The sequence below is a fragment of the Colias philodice genome, chromosome 1 (genome assembly GCF_061535455.1).
Source record: "Colias philodice isolate Cphi_HAF_F1 chromosome 1, ilColPhil1 Martin Lab GWU primary, whole genome shotgun sequence".
Classification (NCBI taxonomy): Eukaryota; Metazoa; Arthropoda; class Insecta; order Lepidoptera; family Pieridae; genus Colias; species Colias philodice.
In genome coordinates this window covers 5,827,922-5,853,473 of record NC_143086.1, presented here as the reverse complement: position 1 = coordinate 5,853,473, position 25,552 = coordinate 5,827,922, and the positions used below count along the sequence as shown (strand labels likewise).

At 32.6% G+C, this 25,552-nt stretch overlaps 2 protein-coding genes across 2 annotated transcripts in view; both read right to left on the bottom strand.

The window, feature by feature from the left end:
- The window catches only part of LOC149491131 (uncharacterized), a 64,807-nt gene extending 42,668 nt beyond the window's left edge, over positions 1–22,139 (bottom strand). Inside the window, exons 1-5 of the mRNA XM_089705498.1 lie at positions 22,065–22,139; positions 14,685–14,808; positions 6,094–6,179; positions 5,521–5,631; positions 2,618–2,680 (exon numbers count right to left, since the gene is read on the bottom strand). Coding sequence (XP_089561624.1) covers positions 2,618–2,680; positions 5,521–5,631; positions 6,094–6,179; positions 14,685–14,808; positions 22,065–22,139 — 459 coding nt within the window. The remainder of the gene's footprint in view (positions 1–2,617; positions 2,681–5,520; positions 5,632–6,093; positions 6,180–14,684; positions 14,809–22,064) is intronic.
- Positions 9,663–13,363, bottom strand: LOC149491132 (uncharacterized). The gene has a single exon (XM_089701903.1). The coding sequence runs from the start codon at positions 13,177–13,179 to the stop codon at positions 12,427–12,429; it is 753 nt and encodes a 250-aa protein (XP_089558029.1). The 5' UTR covers positions 13,180–13,363; the 3' UTR covers positions 9,663–12,426.
- Positions 22,140–25,552: the final 3,413 nt, after the last annotated feature.

The window sequence follows — 25,552 nt, the reverse complement described above, 5'->3', positions numbered from 1 at the left end:
AATATTCGTCATAAAATTTCATACGGCGCCTATAAAGAGATAACTTCATTTGTGAAGTCGGATAATATAGCACGTTATATTATGTAGCCCTAATACTCAATATCTTTATAGTCAACTGGCCGTACCGCCTATAAAAGATTTATTACCTAATACTGTCTATTTGCTTATAATTTATTGTCTATTATACAATACTGTATGACACATGGAACTGAATTATATTCAATACTAATAAGCCCACGAAAATGTCCAAAAATATTTTTATACGATGGTTTATAACTAAGTTCACATGAATACTCATGGTTTGATACAAAAAAGGCTTATTGATTTTGTAAAATAATACATAGTAAGATATAACCTACTTCCACGGGAATATTGTCCACTTGGTTTATGCCACCAGTGAATTCATTTATGGGCATTAATCAGTAGATAATTGTCGAATAAATATAAACCACAATAACTTTTTTAAAATTGGACGCATTATTATCCAGAGCTTTATAATCAGATGATTCAGGCGTTTTTCATATATAATACGTATGTTGCTCAAATTAAACAAATTAGTTTTATATTATACATATTTTATAAATTAGTTTTAATTTAATAAAAATGATTCAGACTCATTATAGGAACTATATGTTTCAAGATGAGGTTCAAGAGAAGTAATTGATCAACGCAGACTATATAAATGACTTATACACTGTCTCATTAGAATTCTAATTTGTCTTGGATAAACAACGAAAGTATATTTAGAAACAAGTTCTAAGCGAAGTTTCTTCAAGTTATTTGAATTGTTCACGATAAATCGTATGTAAATGGCTCTTAAAACATAAACCAAGCATTTGTTTAGTGAAAGACAAAGGTTTTTGCACCCGAGTTTGAGAAAGGTATTTGGTATTCGCGGTAATTATGTATCTTGAAACCAATTCAATGGCTGTTACAATTCCGTTCAATTTCTGTTTTAATTGGATGAAATTAGTTGACAACAAATTTTTGTTTTATATTCCTTTCCTCTCCCTTAATTTGAGAGATTTATGGCTTAGGTATTTGGTTCAATGTTTTCTTATTGCAAGGACATAGTTTGAAATTACATTCCTATTTCCATGCATAAATTGATAGCTGTAATTTTTAAAACATTACAGCAGCCTTTACACTGAAATGTGCTACCACATTTCTCTGACATAATAATGTAGGTATCTCAGGAGGACTAATATTATATTTAACACGACGATATACACGTTAACTACTTACCTAAATTGTTGGTATGTACTCTATAAGTTCTAAGTTTCGTATCGTTAGACTAATTATGAGCTAGTCTTTATAATTATAATCTAATTTCTTTTTAATATAATAGTAGAAGAATGGGAAATGTTAAAAAATCAATACCACACTATTAATTGACTAGTACAGTTGTTAATTGCATTCATTTATTTTGCAGACCACAAACAGCAAAGCATTTGTATCCAACAAGCAGTAAAAATAGATGTAATTAATTGTATATTAGCTTAAATTCAAAATGTAATTTACGCCGTTTCGTGTAATATTTGCGTAACTTTGCTTTGTTTTAATTGAAGATTATGATATCAAGTAGGACTAAACAATGAGGTAGATACTATAGATAATATTATTTATATAAATTGGATAAGAAACTTTTTACAATGCAGATTAGATACAGATATATTAATGCCATAAGTAATAAGAACAGTGATGGCTCAGTTATGGATTTCGACATTAGTCAAAAAGTCTGAAATTTGAGAAATTATGAACACTGAACACAAAAAAATATCACGAACGAGTTTTGCCTGACTTGATTAAAAAATAAGAACAATTGACGTCAGCTTAGAATGAAGATAATTAATTTCAAAAGCTATTTGCTTTAGCTTGGGCTTTAGAATCGCAACGAAAATATGAAAATGTTTTTCCTTATGTGTTTTCTATTTAGGTACGCTTTGTACAAATTGTTTTGAACGAAAATTGTGTTGAGAGATTTAACATGAAAACGTCCTAAAGTGATGCTTATAAACAATATTAAAGATAGTAAATAAAGTGTTGAATGTAGTATTAAAAAATAGCGTGTGTGCCGAGCACATGTGTCAGAAGTGAAACTTCTTTGGCAACATTCAAAGATACCAAAATCGTCGCCTTAGTCCATGACGTGACGGTATTGCCATGAGCTTGAAATATGTACTTACAACTCGCCTTATGAAGTTTCACTTCAAAATTAATTTTCTGTTAATTAAATTTGAAGGAACTGCAATCAGAGAGAATGGAGACTTGTAGATTTGTTTCAGGGATTTATTATTAAAAAGTTGCAAGAATATGACCGAAAATGCAAATGTCCAGTGAAAGTTAGTTTTGTGAACAAAATCACAGATTCAAATTCGAAATTGAAAGTTCCTAACGACGTGGTTGAGAAGAGAGCTTTTTGTTAGACAAAACATACAATACTAAATTGAAGCCTTATTTCTATGCAATATGAGTCATTTTTCCACATTCTTTCACATTTTACTAGATCTTCAATGGAAAGAGATACCCTTAGTTTTCATACAAAGTTAAAAGAACATCTCTATGATTTAATATATTTCTCGATTATATAAACACATAAAATATTATCGGTACTTACGTTTAGAGCAATTATGAAGAAATCCAATGTGAAGAGGAATGATGTAATCGGATTGAAGTTGAACTGCAAAAAACATTATCATTATAGTTATACCGTAAATAAATTATCTATAGTTAATAGGGCGGCTTTACAGCCTTTTATGTCAACCAAAGGTATAAAATTATTGCTCTTTTAAGTAAGCTATACAAAACACTATATTTATACGCAAAAAACGCGTGAAAATCCATTCAGTACTTTTTGAGTTACCTATAGTGAGAAGTGACATAGGTGTTTTATTTAGTTTTATCCCGGTTCAATTTGGGCGTAACCGGCACGATCCTAGTATGTTTTATTTTAAATCTATATAATAGGCCTTTTATCATAGAAAACATTTTGCGTCAGAATGTCGGTAGATTAACAAGCCGGAATAGCCTTCAATCAAATGAAACCCTCTTGACCGCTGGCTAGTAATTTCATTTTGGTATCGAAGATTGAAAATAAACTATGAAATTCAATAACCGCATACATCTCTCTCTATATAATACTAGCGGTCCGCCCCGGCTTCGCCCGTGGTACATAACTATTTACGTTTACTCTACATAAAAACCATCCTCGTACTTCAAGGAATATAATAAAAAAGGAATTATCGAAATCGGTTCAGCCGTTCTCGAGTTATGCGCTTACCAACTCATTTTGCGATTCATTTTTATATATAAGATTACATACTAGCTTTCCGCCCGCGGCTTCGCCCGCGTTTTCAGAGAAAAACCCGTTCCCGTAGGATTTCCGGGATAAAACCTATCCTATGTCCTTTCTCGGGTATCAAAATATATCTATACCAAATTTCATGCAAATTGGTTCTGTAGTTCAGGCGTGATTGAGTAACAGACAGACAGACAGAGTTACTTTCGCATTTATAATATTAGTATGGACTAGCGGTCCGCCCCGGCTTCGCCCGTGGTACATGTTTACGTTTTCTCTACATAAGAACTATCCTCGTACTTCAAGGAATATAATTAAAAAAAGAAATATCGAAATCGGTTCCGCCGTTCTCGAGTTATGCGCTTACCAACACATTTTGCGATTCATTTTTATATATAAGATTATATCTCTCTATATAAACTGCTTTTTCATAAGTGCATGCCATTTACTAAGGAAATATATGTAATTGGTTATGAAAATTTCATCAAATTTTATCGAGTCACTTTAAAGATGTGATTATAAACTTACGAAGTTGATAGGTTGACTAATTGAGAAAATCAAACTTGTTGTCGACGAGTGGTTAAAAAGTCTTGAAAATAGATGCTTATTAGCAATTACCTATACCTACCTAACTAATAAAAAATATTTTATTTCAGAACGACTGCAATACACATATAATATTTGTCAACATAATAATATAGAATATAATAAAATTAGAATGAAGCTATAAAAGTTACGAAATATTCTCATATACTAATTCTGCAATAAAAATCGTGATTCGCTTTTGAATAAATCTTATTAAACCAATTCTATGTACATCGAAGTCCACTCGCATAATTTTAATCAAATGTATCTCGTCGTTTCCAATCCTTGCATATTCATAGATATCCAAACTAATCAGAAATACGTTTTAGTTCCATGAAATTCATACAGCTATTGGCCTCTTTCAATTACCGGTATAATTCTATACTATATTATGCAACTCTAATATGGATTCTGTGTTACAAGGGAGGTATAGAATGAACCAGCCGTTTCCTGAAACCTGGTAAACTATACCGCTTTCTAGTCTTTCAAAGTAAAATAAACAACGGGAACGCAAAAGCTTTCTTTTACCGTGCAGTTTCTATTTAAAAGTTAAAGCCTTACAAATAAATTGAGATCTATTGCGACAATACATTCAAAGAAAACTTCTGGAACAAAACGTGGAGTCTTTGGAATGTCGTGTGACTTTTAGTATGAATACACAATGGGTGCATTCGTTTGTGGAACATTCTCTTCTACACGTGTGGATGTGACTGCTCAGTTAACTAGCTAAAAGGAATCGGAAATATTAGTGTTAAATATTAGTAAAAAATTAAAAATTAAAATATTAGTGTAGAAGATATTTATTTTATTTTTCCGATAAAAAAATAAGTCATAGATATACTAAAACGAATAGTGTAAAATATGAAATATAATTATAGTTAATAAATTTTGATAGCGTAATATAATGTAAAGTAGGTACTTAAAGCTTTCCAAATTAAGTACGTAACTTAAAACATAAATCCGATAATTTTACATCCTGATAATTAAAATATTTTCAACAAGGGATTAATTTGGTGAGGCATTTGAGTATCGCTATAATTTTTCGATAAAGTTAAGCCTTTATTGTATCAAAATGCGAAAACGGAAACGTGAATTATAAGCACCTAATCGATTACGTTCATAAAATTTAATTAATATTTTGTAAGAATTTATGAAGAGTTAGGAAACAATGAACAATATTGGGCTTTTTCTTCAGCCTTTATTTACTTTTAATTGGAAAAAATAATCGAATAGATCAGGTTTTTTGCTTTGCTGTTTCTCGAAAGTCTTTTTTTGTTGAGACAGTTCTTTGCTATCTATTGTGGAAAGTTCTTAGTAAAGTAGAAAGAAAGAAAGAAGTAAAGTTTATAGAAATTAGAACTAGTGATCGAATATCAATATTTAATATTCAATTTAAAAATTCCAAGTTCTGGTAATATGATATTATTTGATTTTAAGTTTTATAGCATTCAAATGCTTTATAAATATATAAAAAAAATTAAGATCCCTATAGAAATATCTCAGTAATGGGTGTAAACATTTTTATATAATCATCAAAAATAACTCTTGCTATATCTCAATTATTTGATGGAATTTTCACAACGTTTACAGCTACATACAAAAAATATTAGTAAAATATACTTACTATGTCTACTTACTTGTTCAATACTTACAGTTTGCAAGTAAAATAGATAACAGACATTTATCAGCTCGACCAGTGTTTCAAGGGCCATGAACAATATCCAAGGTAGGAGCATGAACTTGATGTCCTAAAACAACAAAATTTTCCATAGATTGAAAGATTATACGTCAATTAAAACGTAGGCTTCCCAATTTTCGCTCCCAATCTCATCGTCAATATCTCTATTACAAATTTTATTTGAAATATTCATTGTGAACGGATTTTGTGTTTCGAATTATTCTTCGCAACAGAATTGTTTGTTGTCTATTGGCTTTATGGCTTCGTCTGAATCAAATTTGAGTGGTACAGATTTAACTATATAGGGTAATTGATTAAACTTTTTTCTGTTAAAAATCACGTTTGCTTAATAAATAGGTTAGTAGCTTCATAGGTGAAAGAGAAATAAAATAGTTAACAACTTTTCTATCTCTGTAACTAAGCTTTAGTGAAGTCTTTTCTGTAATAATTGTTAACCTACTCTATAATTTCCATTGTAATAAAAACGTATCCGTTAATCTTCTTATTTAATACAATAAAATAATTTACTAACCTTATAGACTCCTATCATGAGCACGATACAGGAGAGTAGGCCCAAAGTACTGCATGCCAGTAGGGTTATATTCAGCGACACAGTTACTGGAACAAAATATAAAGATAACCTCTTACATAATTTACATAAAAATTACAAATAAGACTGGAATATCTCGTTGCTATAAGGGCTTAAAATAAAACTACGAGGGGGAAGATTCGAGTCCCAGGTGTGGTAAAGGGAAGAAGAAATTTACCCTTCGTATAAGAGGTATAAGCTTGGATTTATACTTAGAATATATATCTATAGTATGTTCAACTTTGGATAATTGTTTGGTTGGTTTATATACCAGCTATAAACATACTATAACTAAATATTCTACTACAAATTATGTATGTACTAAAATGTTATACCGAAACAATTGAGTGGATATTGCAAAAAAAATACATCAGAAATATTCTGTATTCAGCGGTTTATTGAAGACATTTTCTTTGTGCAGCTAAATTAGAATGATATTTTTGTATTTTCTCCATGGATAGTATCCGTTCCAGGTCACTGACAATCATCACACCCGATGAAGGTTGGATATATCTGTCACACCACGTGGAAGTCAACTCATTATGGCATTATTATTTTTACTCGACTGTTATTTATATTATTGAATACTAGCGGTCCGCCCCGGCTTCGCCCATGGTACATATTTCGCAATAAAAACCTAGCCTATGTCCTTTCTCGGGTATCAAAATATCTCCATACCAAATTTCATGCAAATTGGTTCAGTAGTTTAGGCGTGATTGAGTAACAGACAGACAGACAGAGTTACTTTCGCATTTATAATATTAAGTATGGATTTAATAAAAATGCTCTATGTTATCGGGTGGTTAATCCAATTAGAAAGACTGACTTGAAATCGTTTATCAATGTATCAATACTAGTTTGGGTTGACGGTTTTACGTACCATGGGAACTAATTGTTTAAATAGTCTGCGAGTTAATTTAGAGTAGCTTATTACATTAACGCAAACATTATTAAAGAAAGATTAAAGCACATGGATACACTTTCTCAATATTTTTATTTACTAAGTCTACGTAGGTTCAATTCGACGGTATTTAAGCCGCCTAACTTATTATTAGTAGTTCACAGCCTAAATATATATGTATAACCCCAATATCGCATTGCATAAACGAAAGTCGAACAAAAATCTATACTAATATTATAAAGCTGAAAAGTTTGTTTGTTTGTTTGATTGTTTGTTTGTTTGTTTGAACGCGCTAATCTCGGGAACTACTGGTCCGATTTGAAAAATTCTTTCAGTGTTAGATAGCCCATTTATCGAGGAAGGCTATAGGTTAAGGAATATATCATCAACAGGAGCGGAGCAATGCGGGTGAAACCGCCGGAAACAGTTAGTGTAATATAAACACCAGCGTATGTTTTTATAGCCCTCAGATATACTCTTATTTCTATATCCTAAAGTTTAAAACGCACTGTTACAAAACAATGGGATACTCTCATGGGTATTTTGTATTCTCTTTTTCGCCCGTATGTTAATAAAAGTGTTTTTGTACCGAAAGTTTCAGTGGAGCGTGGATAAAGCGTAAACAAAACATATACAGTAAGAGCAAGATGTAGCCTGAATTCAATTTAGCTGGTTACAACGAAATTTCACATGCCATTTTTTGTTATTTTAAACTTCTGCTGTGGATTTTTGCAGTTACAAGAATTCCTGGAAACTGAATTGCTTTTGGAATGAACTGCTTTGTTACAAATGGAAGACTTGTTAATCGCATTGTGATTTGTGATAACATTAAGTAAAACTAACGCGATGCAAATTTTAAAGATACTTTATTCTATCAGACACAACTTTATTGACAATCACAAAAATAATGAAAAAATAATTACAAGTTGATTATTTGGCTATTTGAATGCCTGTAGTTACGTACTCTATAAGCAAGTTTATGTAAAAAAGTATTTTAATGAAGCAATATTTTTATATACCTACTCCCGAAATTCAGGCTCGTGTTAATTCACGTTACCGAGAATTAGAACTTAGAACAATTTTTGTGTAATAGCCGTTTGTGTTCAAAGCTTGTAACAGATAGTATCTAAATGGTTTTCGATCACCAAGAAAGATGTTCACTTAAAACTTTTAACTCGTTCAGTCTTAGACGAGATAAATCGGTTTCCTAGCGGTTGAATATTCCAACGCTTGGATAAAGCGTAGAATGTGATCGTACATTATTGTAACGCCGATAATGTGGCTTATAGAAGGCATGAGTGCGTGATAATTTGTAGCGCTTTAGGGATTTCGATCGCCACCTAGTTGGGGATTAGTGCGAGGTAACGGTGTTGTACTACAATATCTAATGTATGGATGGATTAATGCGAAATTATATTATAGTTATAGTTATATATTCTTTATTGCACACAAATTTTTAATTTTACAATACAAGGATATCAGAAGCAATTGGCGGCTTTATTGCTAAACAGCAATTTCTTCCAAGCAACCAGTACCAAGCATGAAATATACAGTTGCAAATATGGGAAGATAGTGTACACATAAAGCAAATAAATTAATACAAAAACATTCAAATCAAAATAAACGAAAGAAAAAAAAAAACAAACAATATCAAAACACTAAAAATAAAACACAAAAAGAAAAACAGCACAGAAAATTAGCAGGTTTGCAAATAATGATTCTTTACCATATTTTTAAAAGACTCAAGCGATTGAGCTTTCCTAATGCTGGTGGGTAGATCATTCCAAAGTTGCACAGCTTTAACAGTAAAAGAAGCGTTATAAAATTTAGTTGAGTGAACAGGAACACTTAGCATTAGGTTATCATTAGATCGTAGGTTCAAACTCCTGGCAGATAAAAATTCAAAGTTATCTTTTAAATAGCAAGGAATACGAGGATCAAATAGTATGCAGTATAGGAGCGAGAGGACATGAGCATTGCGGCGGTGGCGGATGGGTAGCCATTTAAGCTGCTTCCGAAATGCTGAGACATGGTCAAATTTTCTCAACCCAAAAACGAAACGCAGGGCAAGGTTCTGCAAACGTTCGATTTTATCGAGTTGCTCCTGGGTTAGGTTGGAAAAACACACATCAGCATAGTCCAGAATGGGCAGCATTAAGGTCTGAGCAAGCATAACTTTGGTGGGAATAGGCAAAAAATTGCGCAGCCTTCTTAAACTAGATGCTGTCCAAAATATTTTTTTACTGATGTTTTTTAACTGCACTGACCATGACAGAGTTTCGTCCATATATAAGCCCAAGTTTTTAACCGATTTTCGATAAGGCACGACGACGCCATCAATATAGATAGGTGGTAAGGTAGTCCAGTTGATTCTAGCCACCAGACTCTGACTACCAATAATGATGGCTTGTGATTTTAATGGGTTTAATTTGAGACCATGGGATACACTCCAATCATACACCTTATTTAGATTGTTGTTTATATCATTAATGGCAGTGTTAATATCAGCTAAAGGCGACTGTGTATATATTTGAAGGTCGTCTGCATAAAGATGATAAAGGGAAGTTAGATGAGGAGTTAAAAAATTAATAAATACAGCAAACAGAATTGGAGAGAGCACACCACCTTGTGGCACGCCAGCAGATATGTTGCGCCAGGTTGAAAAAGAATTATCAACAAGAATACGTTGCTGGCGACCAGCCAAGTAACTCTGAAACCATCCAAGAACATTGGGAGATAGGTTTATGGAACGAAGCATGCCTAACAATAAATCAAAATCCACTGTATTGAAGGCATTACTAAAATCTAAAAGTATAAGGACTGTGAGCATCCTGTTGTCCATACCCCAGCGTATGTCATCTGTGATTTTAAGAAGAGCAGTAGTCGTACTATGACCGGGGCGGAAACCGGATTGAAAGGGATCGAGGAGGGAATTTTTATTAAGAAAGAGACTGAGCTGTTGTTGGATAAGGCGTTCTAGGATTTTGGAGAGAAAGGGTAGGATAGAAATAGGCCGATAGTCCGATAAGGAGTTAGGAGTATTTATTTTAGGAAGAGGGATAACATTAGCCTTTTTCCACATATGAGGAAAAACACTAGATGAGATAGAGGAATTAAGGATGTGGGTTATGATAGGAATGACTATGTCTAGGATTGGAACGATCATTTTACGACTAATGCCATCCACACCGACAGAGTTTGAGGTAATGGACAATACAGTTTTCTCAACTTCAGTGACAGAGAAAGAACGAAAATTAAATGGTGGGAAATTAGGAGGGGGCAAAGAAGATAAATAGCTTAAGGTTTTAGTTTTTATATTTACATCCAAAGAACAGACTGAAGTAAAGTGCTGGTTTAATGATTCTAGAGAAATATCTTTAGATAACTTACAATTACTATCCTTACCCACTCCCAATGATTTCAGAAATTTCCAGAGCCTGGCAGGATCACCGTTTTCAACAGAGGTGTGTATGTGACGTCTTTGTGCATCTCTACAAGCTGTGTTACATTTATTACGGATTATTTTATATTTGTCTCGATTGCTATCTGACGGCTTCATCTTATAACGAGCCTTGGACATATTCTTCTTATGCAGAAGAGCTTTTAAATCGTCAGTGAGCCAGGGAGCAGGAAGGTGTTTAATTTTGACTGGTCTTATAGGAGCGTGAACATCATATAAATTAACCATAAAATTGTTAAATATTGAGACTTTATCTTCAACAGATTCAGCCTTCAGTAAAACATCCCAATCGATTTTTGAAGCATCATTGCGGAGACAATTTATATCCATTCCACCAAAATTACGCTGCATCAGAATTTTATGCTTTAATTTAGGAAGGCGGAGTCGAAAGGATAGGTAAAGAAGGTCATGGTTTGAAAAAGCATCCGCAGCACACTGACCATGCTTAACAACATATGTAGGAGAAGAGGTAAGGATGAGGTCGAGTAAGGAAGGTATACAATTTGGGATAATGTGCGTAGCATTAAGAGGGAGCAAGTGGAGGTTGCAAGCATCTACCAAGGTTTGTAGTTTTTTAGATCGAGTATCATTTTTTAACATGCAAGTATTGAAATCTCCCATACAGATTATGTGCTTGTAAATAGAAGATGCATTTTCTAGGATAGTTTCTAAAGACGAGAAATAATTTACATTGAGAGAAGGACTGTAGAATACTCCGAGTAGTAATTTAGTTGAGTTTACGCTAATCTCTATGATGAGGTGCTCAGCGGCGTCCGCAGGTGGGGGTTGTGGCGACATACTAACTATAGAGAAGGGAATGCAGTCAGAAAGATAAATGGCGACACCTCCCCCACCACGGCCCACTCTATCGTTGCGGATTAAATTATACCCAGGCAAGGAATATGAGGATGATGATAGGCAAGGTTTTAGCCACGATTCTGAAACCAGAATTGCGCTGATAACTTTTGAATCAAAAGATGAAAGAAGGTCAGGAAAATGTGCTGGGATACTTTGAGCATTAATATGCACAATATTTAAATTTTTAAGACAATCATGGAAATGGGAAAAAAGGGTTTTTTCAAGGGAGGGAAAGGAAGTACTACAAAAACTATTTTCATCGCTACTACTATTTGAAGATGCCGAATAAAAGATATCACTATTTGCACTGCAGTTAGACATAAAAAAGTAACTAGTTACAGTTACTTATAGTTATAAGCACAAAATAAGCTAAACCAGTAATACCAATACCAATACTACCAGCAATATAAGCAAATACAGCAAATAAAAAACAAAGAATAAAAATAAAAAAAAATACATTAGAGGTACATACAAAGCCAACGAGAAAAAAAAGAAGAAAAGAAATAGATTTAAATAATCATTACATCCAAAATATTTTTAAGTAACAAGGACTAAGAACTAATTTCCTAAACAAATTTTTAAGTATAATAAACCTGAATGCCAAGGAGCTAGGCCGAACAATGTACCTCAAATGTCAAAAGGACATAAAATATGACAGGTGTCGACAGCTGTCATAATAATTGTTTACATTACAAAGTTTTGTCAATATTTTTGAAACTTGATATTACAAAAAATGCATAATAATTACAAAACGACGGTACTCACAAGTGGCATTAACTTTTATTATATTAAGCGTGGGTGACTACTAAATATGTTAACCAATAACCACAAAGTGATTTAATATGAATATTATAATCACATAACAACATACAAAACATACATTGGAGACAAAAGGCACATAGGTAGGAAAGATGAATTAATTTTAAGAACCAGTGAATTGTTACAAACACAGTTACAAACATATAGGTAATAACAGAAAGCAAGAATTCATTACACACTAAACACAGACGGAGGACAAATAGTTAATAAAAAGATAAATACATACAAGATATACCGCTTATTGTTTCTTAGTGCATCGCTTTGGCCTGGCATTCTGTGAAACATGGGCTTCTTTGACACCACCACTAGCTTGTGAAGTCAGATCAGACTCCAACTCCGAGTTAGTTTGAGGAATGGCATTCAGATCAGATAAACAAGTTACTTGCCGCTTCACACCTTTGGAATCTAACACAATCACAAGGCCATCTCTAGTCCAGCATTTATTAATCCCAAACTGTTTACGAGCAGCAAGGAATGCTTCATGCCGCTGCTTGGTGAGGAATTCTGAGATTGTAATTCCAGTAGATTTTAATGCAGTTTTACCGTACCAGAGTTTATTTTTAGTAGATAAATCACTTAGCTTTACAAGAATAGGCCTTGGTTTGTCCAAACTCGTGCGTCCAATGCGATGGCATCTGTTTATGTTATTTGTGCTGAAGTCAGTTATTTTAAGATTTGAACGAACAAACTGCACCAGTAACTCAGATGTATCCTCTTGATTGTCTTCAGGCAACCCATGAATTAGGAGTATTTTCTTTCTACTTCTAGTTTCCTGATGATCATATAGTTTGAAGAGAAGGTTGACTTGAGCATGAAGTTGTTTCAAGGTAGACAGAACAAAATTCCGAAATTCGGAAAATTCTGATACCAAGCTGGGGTTTGCATTGCAAGCTGGTGACACTTTGTTTCCTTTCAAAGTGTTTTCAAATTCAGCCATCCGGGTGGTGAACATAGTTGTCATGCTGTCTAATGACTGTTGAAGAGAATCCATTGTGGTGATTTATTGAATATGCTGTTATTGCAGGGAGTGAATGTTGTATTTATATTGCTGGTATGTACTACACACTAGTTAATCATTTAAATCAAACTTAACTTGTTTAAAATGTATTTAAATTAATAAAAATTTATAAGAGCGCAACTTTTACGTGTTGACGTGTACACATCTACCCGCGAAAAAAAAGAATATTGTAATCTCCGGTACCTTACGTAACAGGACGATCAACAATTGTATGTATTCATACAATTTTATTACTAAAACGAAATGTCAAATGAGACCGATAAAGATCTATGCAATCGTGAGCAAAGTGTTTTAAAAAGTTTAAATTAGTTTTAGTTAAGTTTCCTTTATTATTAAATTGAGAAATTATTCAAGTCGCGGCAGCTAATCTCAATACACGAGATAACGTTCCTTCAACAAAGCTTCCTCGTTGGAACTTAAAGCGAAATTCGAGTCTATAAATAATTACGAAGAACCAAAAGCAAAACCACACTTACGTTTCGATTTTAAAAGCCAATTTAGAAGTTGTTTGGTGTATTTTACTCCGAAGCCGTTTCCACGGGTTTTGAAAATTCCGAGGCAGTTCAAAGTTATCAAGTTTCGTCTAAGACCAATTAATATAGCAGATATGAACAAAGACTGAGCCGATTATTTCGGTTTTAATATATCGTTAATGAAAGTGAGACAACAAAGGGATTTATCAGAAAACTGTTGGGTTCAATCTCAGTTTTGACAACGTAACGTGATATCTGTTATGACTAGTTATTAGTTTGCATAATAGCTGTTTGTTTAAAAATATGGAAAGGATTATTTGCTTTCGTTTAAGAACTTTTAGGAATTGTTACGAAATTATGCTTAGGCTGAGCGTCGACTGTTTTATACAAGTTTGTAATAAAAGTTTTTTATTGTATAAAGGCGTCGTTTTTTGTTACCGATATATAATTTATTGTCTTTATTACAGAAATATGGATAAAACGACAATAACAGCACAATATATCTTAATGTCAGACATAAAGGAGCACTTTGCTGGCTAAGTGCAAATGGGACTCACGCATTGAGGGCTCCGAAATTAATTTTGGTTGGATATAAATTTTATTTTAGTATTTTGGAGTAAAGAGCTTTTGTTCCAAAATAACTTCCTTATCGGAAATTCTATTTTCGAGTTATTTTGGGAATAACAACAATAAATCTATATTAGGTTCATAACTTTTGATTATATTTATAAAGATGGTATTTTATACAAAAGCAAGACTTTTTATAGCCCGTAAACATTTATCAAATATAGATAGTATAACAACTATTTTATTTTCAAAATAAAAAAAACGCTACGCTCAATTATTTACGGCTTAACATTTTAGCACATTTTTTCAATTACAAAATCGTAAATCGTCCTAATTTGCGCTACGCCTTTTACCAGGGTACTACTATATCTACGCGGGAGTCATGAGCTTCACTATTAAATAGATTCTATATATTATACACAAATATTGTAAACTTACTAGGAGTTATTTTATCTGGTTCCAGGAAGCTCTCTGACTCTGGCTCCGTCATCTGGCCAGATAAGTAGCGATGCTCAACGTCGATGAAGTGACCCATCGTTATTATGGTCACAGCGAAGTATATCTGTAACAAAGGGCGTATTAGTACCAGGAATAACTAGAAAAATAATGTAGAAACGATTTAATTTTATTTTATTTTATTAGTTTCCAAACAGCTTATACCTACAACAATATAACAAACAAATTATTCAAGTACAATTAATAACGTTCTATGTATAAGCCTATTCTATGGATACACAAATGTTTAGAGTGTGAAAGATGTTAAAACAACTAAAAATACTGTTACCACAACAATAAAAAATTATAAATATAGTAGAAGTTTAAAGAAGAAGAAGAAAAGAAGAAGAAGTTGAAATTATAAGTATAGTAGATTATAAATATAGTAACTAATTTTGGAACATTACATAGAAAGGACCCGCTACGCAGGGTTATTTAAAAATATTATTATACAAAAAAATCAATTAGGATTAACTTGTAGATGATGTTTAATAATTTTGTAAGACTTATTTTAGTTTCTGGATGAAACAAACATAAATGTTTCACAGAAAAGTAAAAATATGACCTTGAGAAGGTCTTATATTCTAGAAATATTTATAATCTCACAATAATTTTATTTGCTAATTTAATGAATAAGAAAATTCTGTTCTTTGTTTTCAGAAAAACATAACTGTTATTTTTTTTTAATTATATTTTCTTTGAATTTTTCTATCTTTAGTTCGGAGACGGGAAGATTTGGGCTTCCCACACCTTTTGAACACACTTTTTGAAAGTCTTTCTTAGAATTATAGAATAGAGAGTAAACATGTTGACATTTTTATATAGGTACCTAGTGCATAATCATTCAATATACATAACTAGATGCTCCCCGCGGTTTCGCCCCCGTGGCTCCGCTCTTGTTGGTCTTAGAGTGATGATAATATATATTATATAGCCCAGCCTTCCTCGATAAATGGGCTATTAACACCGAAATAATTTTTCAAATTGGAATAGTAGTTCCTGAGATGAGCGCGTTCAAATAAACAAACTCTTCAGCTTTATAATATTAGTATAGATCTGTAACGTAACTCACGGCTTTTATACAGTATGCATTACGATTACATCCGTGGCATGCAGTTTTGTGGCAATGCAGTGTCATGTGAATGTAATTAGTGTTTAAATACCAAGTTAATTGCACGCTACTGGTCTTGAACTCTTGACCTACGGGAATAATACGTACTGTAACCTATGCTGACCCTAAATCTTCAGTTTAATGAACATTTGGAAGTTAATAGCGCCGTGCGGGTTTGGCGGTATTTAAAAGAATCTAAATGTGGCAGATAAAATTCCTATGCTAAATAATTTTCACTATTGCATTAGCGCATTTTACTTTAGTATATTTGATACTGTATTTCATATTTAAACTATAACTATGCAATATTGCACTGTTTATCGGGCAGGTACCTATTATAGAAATTACCATACTAAGAGTGTATGAGAATTAGGAGGTATGTAAAACTTTTTCAAAATGCACTGAGTAATAATATGTATTTTAAAATTACAACTATATTTAATTACACAATTTAAAGTATTGATATTGGATATTTACCCATTTACTTGATACAAAGTAAATCTATCTAATAAGTTAAGTGGTTAATAACCACATGTGTCCTCGGATCATTGCAACGTAATAATTCAGAATTGCTAATTCAGTTGTGGAAATATAAGATGCTAATGAAAGGAAATTTCGATTTACGATTTTAATTATTAGCAAATTATTTGTACTCAAATAATGGAGCGTAGGTAATGAAATTGTTTGCTTCGACAAATTTTCGTGCTCCAGTAAAATTGTTTTGGATGCAAATTCTTAAAGAAAAAGCTAAATGAATTCTTCATTACACAGAGTGGATGTGTGAGACGATGTGGTCCTACCTTTATCCTATTTATAAAAAAAAAGATTTTTCTGTACCTATCTGACCAATCTAATATTGGTCACGGAATGGTCACGGACTATTTATTGTTGGTATGTAACTATCTATACAAAAGCTTTAAGAATGTATCCGTGGTAAGAAATTTGAAAGAAAAATATGTTTTTGTAACTTTTAAATAGACACTTAAAATTCTTCCTCATATATAATCTAGCCAGAGATAATAATTAATAGAACTGCTAAAAAAATAAAAACAATCTTATTTGAATGTTTATCGTTTAATATGTAATGTTTTTCGATGCCACTTAGGTATCTATCAACCTTTTTTAGAATTAACATTAACAAGAAAATAGTAGATATGGTACCAAACCGACCCTCATCTCTTCTAGTTACTGATAAACAATTTACAACCTTTACTTTATTTATTTACACACTTTCTCTCGAAACAAGCGATAGTTTTGTATTAGAGTGTATTCATCTTTCAAATGAAAATATAATTAATGCATACGCATTACACAGAATATAAGTATATCCATACTAATATTATAAATGCGAAAGTAACTCTGTCTGTCTGTTACTCAATCACGCCTTAACTACTGAACCAATTTGCATGAAATTTGGTATAGACATATTTTGATACCCGAGAAAGGACATAGGATAGGTTTTATCCCGGAAATCCTACGGGAACGGGTTTATCTTTGGGTTAAGCTAGTTCTTTATAAGTTTTTAACTATTGGTAGTTATATTGTCATAATGTTAATCAACAAAAAAGTATCACAATGAACTGCGACAATAGAATCAAAGCCGTACGTTTTTATTAATATACGCAATTATATAAAAAATGTTTGTCTTTCGGATATTAAACAATAAGAACAAATACATATTTAATTACATATTGAAATGGTAAGAAATGCGTATCTTGTTATTATATCATTTACCAAAATATTTATTAAAACCAAAGATTTATATTTTTTTTACATTCAAAGCTTTTTCGTATTTATATTTCTAGAACTTTCGAATTCGTTTTGACATATTCAAACCCGTGTTACAAACAAGGCTTAAAAAAGAACAAATCTAAATTCCACGTGTATTCGTACTGCATCGTCATTTTGACAGACCGCACTTTGCAGATATCACGCACGGCAATTGCTTGTTCCACTGTATTTTGCTAGTTGTCTTGTTTCCAGTATAATATCTAGTATTTGACTATGCAGTGGCTTTTTTATTGAAGTTTTTGTATGGGAACGTTGATGTGATATTGGAGTAGGTAGGTAATTTAAAACTGTGAGAACAGAAGTAATGATTTTTTTCCTATAGGTATTATACACGTGGTTCCGTCTATTGCAGCACCCCTTTAAAATAAAATATTATTAACTAAAAGTTATGAAACTGGTGCATGGTCCTAGAAAAAATAATATAAAATACCTTGGTACCGATATTTTACAATGTAACACGTTCATTTTTGTATTGTTAAGCGGAAATTATATGTAGCGACTTCCTTCCTTCATATAAGTTATACGCACAGTTTTACATTGTTTTTATATAACATAATAATTATTATTTATTACCTACCTATAACTCCAATACGCAAGGAACAGTGGTTATTTAGGCCTTTGGGTATTTATTCCACTTTTAATCTTATAAGTATTTTTTTTTATTAAAAAAATTAAAGAGCTCACAAGTTTAACTAAAACATTTAATGGAATTACATAGATTATAATAAACAGTCTTTCTAAATTAATACTTGAACCAACCATCATTTAATAACATCGATTCGATACAGCGTGATACAATTTCTAGTAGGATTTTTTCCAAACGGCTGCAAAAACGGAACCGATATTAATTCGTCATATCCTTTAACCCGGCTGCCAATTTGAGTAGGAAATACACTTTAACTCTTTTTAATCGGAAGCTGAAGGCTCAGTTTAAATCAACTTCTCTATAAGCTATCAATTGATTCATTATAATTTAAACTTTGTATTGTTACCTCTTTATGGAACTGCATTTTACAGTTTAGATTTTTATAAAAACATAGGTACAATTCGCTTATTCCTCTTTAATTTACCTTAATTCAAATTTTTATTGCAAAAAAAACTACGACCAGTTTCGTTTTCATTTTATTATCGAAGATTATTGTATATTTATGACGTCATCAATATTTAACTATATAATTCTCTTTATATTGATAATACTCGGGTATCACCAGAGGGATAATGCCCTCGGTCCTTTAAAAGGCTTATGTGGAGACATAGGTCCAACACGCAGAGGCCCTCAGAGACTTTTGTGTTATGGTTACTAATTATTATTAATATAATATTGTATAATTTTGGTAGATTCAATTTATAATTAGTAATGTGATATTATGTAATATGAATTACACACATTTACGGTTTAATTATATTTATTATATCGAAATAGCATTGTGCGGTTTTCGGGTTTGGTGTATAAAATTGAAATATTACTTTATTTATTGTACAACAATTTTTTTTCGTTAAGTCATAAACGAATAATGATTATAGAATGGAGGAAAATATGAATCCCAAAACGCTAAAATCATACTTAAAGCGTTTATAGTGGTCTTCAAACGTGAGCAACTTTTGTCTCCGCAACTATTTTGTCTCTCCCTCAATTCTATGGGGAGTTGTGTCGTTACGTGCGCGCACTTTCTTACTAGCCCATAGAGGTGATGGGAGAGACAAAATAGTTGCGGAGACAAAAGTTGCTCTTGCGCGCTAGCTCAAATGTATAGATAGCTCCAGTTAATTCATTAATTGAAACACCTTCATCGTATTGCTCGATTATTAACATTGCTCACTGTTAAGAGGTATTGTAGTATTACAAGATAATTAATAACAGAACAACAGACCATAATCTCGGGATCCAGTAATAATAATTAATCCGAACCGTGACAGTTGAGCAAATAGACGTTTCAATCAAAGTGCCGTAAATAATTCTGTCCTCGGCTTTAATGAAATGATCTAAAAATGTCAGTGTTCCAGTGGACCCTGTAACTCGAAGAGATCTTAAATTTCGTTGATTTATCGACCACGTTCCATAAATTTAAGGGGCACTCTATCATAAACGGTAAGCCATCGGGACGCTTTCTAATAGAATTTACGGCGCGCCGAATCGCTTGATGTTAATAAAGACTTGTTGCTTGAATTTCGATGTTTTCATTGCATCTTCTCTTATGCAGATATACTCATGTCTGCACATTCTCTATTGTTTTGAATACATTTTAATTATAAGAACTGTTTTCTTATTGATAATGTTTACAGTCTCGAGTATGATTATAAGTAGATATTAAGCTGATCATATTGCTACCTACACGTCTCGAAGAAACAATAGTATTTATGTTTACTTCTTTATAAGCACTTTTACAAATACTTGGAAAATAATGAGGTATACAATAAGATTTCTCAATCATAGTCATAACAAACGAGTGAACCTATTTTTAAAATATAAAAATGAAACATCTTTTATAAAATCTCTTGAATTTTCCTGGAATACTCTCAATCCAATCTTGAATCGATTTTAGATATTAATTCGATTTTAGATATTGATATGAATTCGAAGATGAATACGGACTAGGTATATGTCAGATGGCGTAGGTTTAGCTGAGTAGTGAGTTCTTAGAAAGCAATATTACGAGACGGTACATCTGTATGAATAGTATTGGTTAGGGAGCCAGGTGCAAATTTGGTTAACTATTTCCTCTCAAGAGATAATTCGTCAGACGCATGAGAGTATAGTATTATAAAGCCTCGTGAACGTCAGCTGGCGCTCGGTTGGGGGGGTGAGCGGTTGTAGCCTCCCACGCACATAGGAAAAAAAATACATTCATTCATTCATTTACTCTCAGCTAAAAATTTGTCAAATTGTAGCTAACCCAATATCTCAACGAAAAAAAATAGTCAGCTGGTTACAACATGGTGTATTATACGTCAGCTGGTGTCTCGAACATGAAAGTTAAATTTAAAGAAAAATTTATTTTCCGTTATTTCCTCTCAAACAAAAATTTACCTGATGATAGCTTATATGTAACTGTGGATAAATATATATGTCAGCTGGCTGTATCTTGGTGGAAAAACCGTCAGCTGATACGGGAGGCTACAACCGCTCTTCCCCCCAACCGAGCTCCAGCTGACGTTCACGAGGCTTCATAATACTATACTTTGATGCATTTTACTAATTACCGCTTGAGAGGAACTTGGTCATAAAATCTGCTGCTGGCTCCCGGACCATATATAATATTATAAATATGTACCAACTCTTCATATTGTACAATATGCCATACGACAAATTGAAAAATGATTGAAAGTATGTTGAATTGCAAATATTCAGATTTTTACTTGGGCATAGTAGCATGTTTTATTTTCTTCCTTTCATTGTTTTTATTCTTTAAATGTACTATTTTTTTTTTTCAAAATGATTATTACCTACACCTAAGACATGTTTTTCTCATTGTCAGTATTTTAATAATTTTGTATCTTGAAAATATATTAACACCTTAGCACAATTTCCTCTGAAATATGATGGAGTGATAGATTTGAGATTTTGATACCTTGCATAAGTCCTTGAATTAACAGCTAATTCAACCACAAACATAACAAGTGATTATTTGATTAGTATCTATAGTGAAGTTGTATCAGTATAAGGATTATTGATATTACAGCGAGATCTTCTAGGAAATCTAATTCATGATATCTTGGGATCGAACGGTAATATGCATACCAAGAAGGCACTCAATTTAATCCCACTAATACGCGAAGACTTGGGATTATATCAATTATATCTATTTCTATTCGAACTGATATATCTGCTAGATACGATATTACATGAGATTATGAATTCAAATCTCCCGTATTTTTCTTGTGTATGATTAACTAACCGCGCCCCGCGGTTTCACTCGCGTGGCTCCCCTCCTGTTGCTCTTAGTGTAATGATATTATTATAGTCTAGCCTTCCTCAGTAAATGGGCTATCTAACACAGAAATAATTTTTCAAATCAGATCAGTAGTTCCTGAGATTAGCGCGTTCAAACAAACAAACAAACTCTTCAGCTTAAAATATTAGTATAGTAAAGTATATTGAATATACTAGAGAAGTTATCTAGTGCATATCGTTATCCGTTATAAAACATTCCTGGAAATGTTCTGGAAATTTTTAATAGGAGTGTTTGAAAATTTTTGGTTATGATCAAATTCTTTCTATTGTTTAAAATTCTTCAAATGCTATAAAACTATAAATATGTGCGATATTGAAATGAAGAAATGGTATAGGAATACATTATAACTTATGAATAATGAATTATAAAAATTAAACTAAAATATCATTGGTATTGAGATGAAAAATGTATTGGTATAATATAATATTACTTATGATGAATATAATTAAATCTAGTTATAATATATACCAAGGTGTATATCGCTGAGGCATAACACCCGCGGCGAAGACTGCGCCAGCAGCAGCATGACTGGATGATCGGCATCTTGATGACTCTGGAACAAACACGCATTATTTACTGTCTTGTATGAGTGACACGAAGAGTTAATTAATCCTCAGGCCTATACAAATGATAAAAGGTTCTAGTCTTTAGTGATTAGCCTCTTTACAGAAGGTTACAAAGTAAGGTCTGGCTTTAAATAATAACTTACTCACATATGCATGACAGCACATATGCATTTATAAAAAAAACTTTAAAGTAGTTTCTATTGGTAACATTTGCGAGATAATCTTCTCCAAATAAAAACCTCATTCGTATCTCAGGGACTCACGAGGATTTTGGCGGTAATAAAACCTTCCTTCGACAGTTGGAAAATATGTCGATCCTACGTCTCACGTTCCGGTTTCCGGGTTTCTATCATTGCTCGTGAAGAATTGTTTCAGTAATAGAGAACGTATATCTTCACTACCAATTGCATTTTATACCTACGATCTGAAACCGGATTTTTGTATAAAATTTCATACAGATCCTATCAGGTTTTTTTAGCATGAAGGAGCATAAAAAGAACTCGTGTCAGAAGTGAAACTTCTTTGGCAAAATTAAAAGATACTAAAATGGTCACCATGACTTGACCTAGAAATTTTAATCTCAACGCGCCTCAAGAAGTTTCTCTTCTAAAATATCCATGCATTGCTATGATAATTCGCGTATTATAATATTATTTATTACTAGTATGATTGCACAATTAGCACTGTCAGCGTTTGTGACCAAATTCCCTCTGGGACAGATTATAGTTTCAACTTGGATTGTAAACTAGAGCAAGTTGCAACTTGCAAGTGTATACGTCGCTTTAGCCCTATAACGTCCAAATGGCGAACTTGTGGATTCTCGGCTTTATATCACACTAAGCAAATTTTGGAAGCGGCTACGTTACAGTGATTTTCATATTATGTTAATGCGAGGCTATTACGTGGCTGCCATATAAATATGTATCTTTAATGATTTATTATTTGCTGCTGTTACCGTTATTAAATTATTATTTATAGGGTCTTCTATAATGTACGAATTGATTATTTATAAATTCAACAAAAGTGTTGAACCGATTATTGGAAACATTTTATTACATAGATAGTGCTTCGAGTTCGCGAGTCATACATTTACTATCTTATTTTATTTTTGTTTTTATGCCGTGAACTCAGGTAGATCACGTACAATAACCTCCTTTTAAGCTCGTAACCTAGTATCTTACGTAGGCGTATATCCATACTAATATTATAAATGCGAAAGTAACTCTGTCTGTCTGTCTGTTACTCAATCACGCCTAAACTACTGAACCAATTTTCATGAAATTGGGTATGGAGATATTTTGATACCCGAGAAAGGACATAGGCTACTTTTTATCCCGGGAAAATGACGCAATCCCGGAAATCCCACGGGAACGGGAACTATGCGGGTTTTTCTTTGACTGCGCGGGCAAAGCCGCGGGCGGAAAGCTAGTATAAAATAAACTAATTTTCGTCCGCGGCTTTGCCCGCGTTTTCAAAGAAAAACCCGCATAGTTCTCGTTCCCGTGGGATTTCCGGGATAAAACCTTTGTGTTTATCCAAGTTACCCTATATGAGTGCTAAATTTCATTGTAATCGGTTCAGTAGTTTTTTCGTAAAAGAGTAACAAACATACACACCTACACATACACATACATACCTACATCATCACAAACTTTCGCATTTATAATATTAGTAGGATGTCTATATGAAGTAACGCAAAGTAATCATTCAATTCTATAACAGACTCCATTTTCAAAGTTCAATAAAGAGGAATAAAAAGAATGTAAACAATGGCCCGCAGTGAAATGGTTTCTCGCCAACCTGTCACTTAAAAGCTACGTTTTATTTTATTTTCGCATTCATTTCTAAAGCCATTCATGGTCCCACTGCGATGGACAAGACACGGAAAATCCTGCATCGATTAAAAGTGTTTTTCAGTTTTGCTGGAAATTTTATAATTAACTAGCTTCCGCCCACGACTTTGTACGTGCATCCCCGTTTTTCCCCGTTCCCGCAAGAATTTCGGGAAATCCTTTCTTAGCGGATGCCTACGTCCTAACATCTACCTGCATGCCGAATTTCAGCCCGATACGTCCAGTGGTTTGGGCTGTGCGTTGATAGATCACTATATCAGTCACCTTCAAAAGAATGAGAAAAAAATCTATATATAGATTTCTTTTATAGATTTTTTTCTCATGCTGAAGCTCGCCAGTTTTACGGTACCTACAATAAAGTGTAATTAATTGTATAATTATCGGTTGTTGATGAGCAACGTGGCCTTGAATTAAATGTATTTTCTTTTAAGTTACATTCTGAATTCATAGTGGATTTTATTTTGATTTTTGGGTCGTTTGAGTAAGAAAATATAGAGGTGGTGAGGTGTACACGAATTAAAGGAAGAAGCTTATTTATAACTAAGAACAAATCATAGATTATATAGGCAGGGCCAGGGCATTGATATAAATCACATAAGCAGATAAGCTTTCAGAAGTCACGTTCATTTTGAATGCACATTGTATACTGGTTTAATTAAGCCGTAGCATAACGGACCCTATTTTTGAAACAAGCAATGCTTTCACTAGCAATAGCAAGCAAATGTTTTCACTACTCGAATAATCTTTGTATCTTCAAAATACGTGAATCAAATAATCTTCTTTTAATGTTTTCTTATGATATTTACAAAAAGTAAAGCTGAAAGGTAGGTCTTTTAAATATAAATGGAATCTTTACATTCATTGAAAATATTTTGTTTATTTCAACTAAGTCGGTACAATTTTATAAACCATAACACAACTTTGTATTTGAAGTGTTCTTCATATTTTAATATAATATGTTCATTTATCACATTAGAAATTTTAATTTTTTGATCAATGGAACAGAATATGTAATTCTCTGATATTTTGTGATTGATGATAATGTATAGAATATACCAAATATTAAACTTGGTATTTGTGAAAATATTTTACTTGACTGTGTAAACTTGTACGACATTGAATGTGATGGCAGTTATTTGAATAGTAGATACTTTATTAATAAGCCATATACAAACTTGCGGCTCGAATGCAAATAGAGCTTGTGCTTCTACCTACCAATTTATATGAAAACAGAGGTATTGCTACAGTCAAAACAGACAACAGTGTTTCTACGTGGAACTTCAAACATGTCTAATATCGCAGTGAGTTATAATTGCTGCACAGACTATGTTTTATATTCATAGCGGTATTGCAAGCAACTAAAGTCAACTATAAATCTTTGACTATGACTATAAATGTATACGGAGCTTCAAACACGAGCCAGCTTTATATGGAAGCTATAAAATAAAATTGATATTTTATACCGTTTTATACGGTAAATCCATTTAAAGTTTATTTCTCTTTGGTGTGGTTAATGTCAAAGAATCTATAGAGGTTC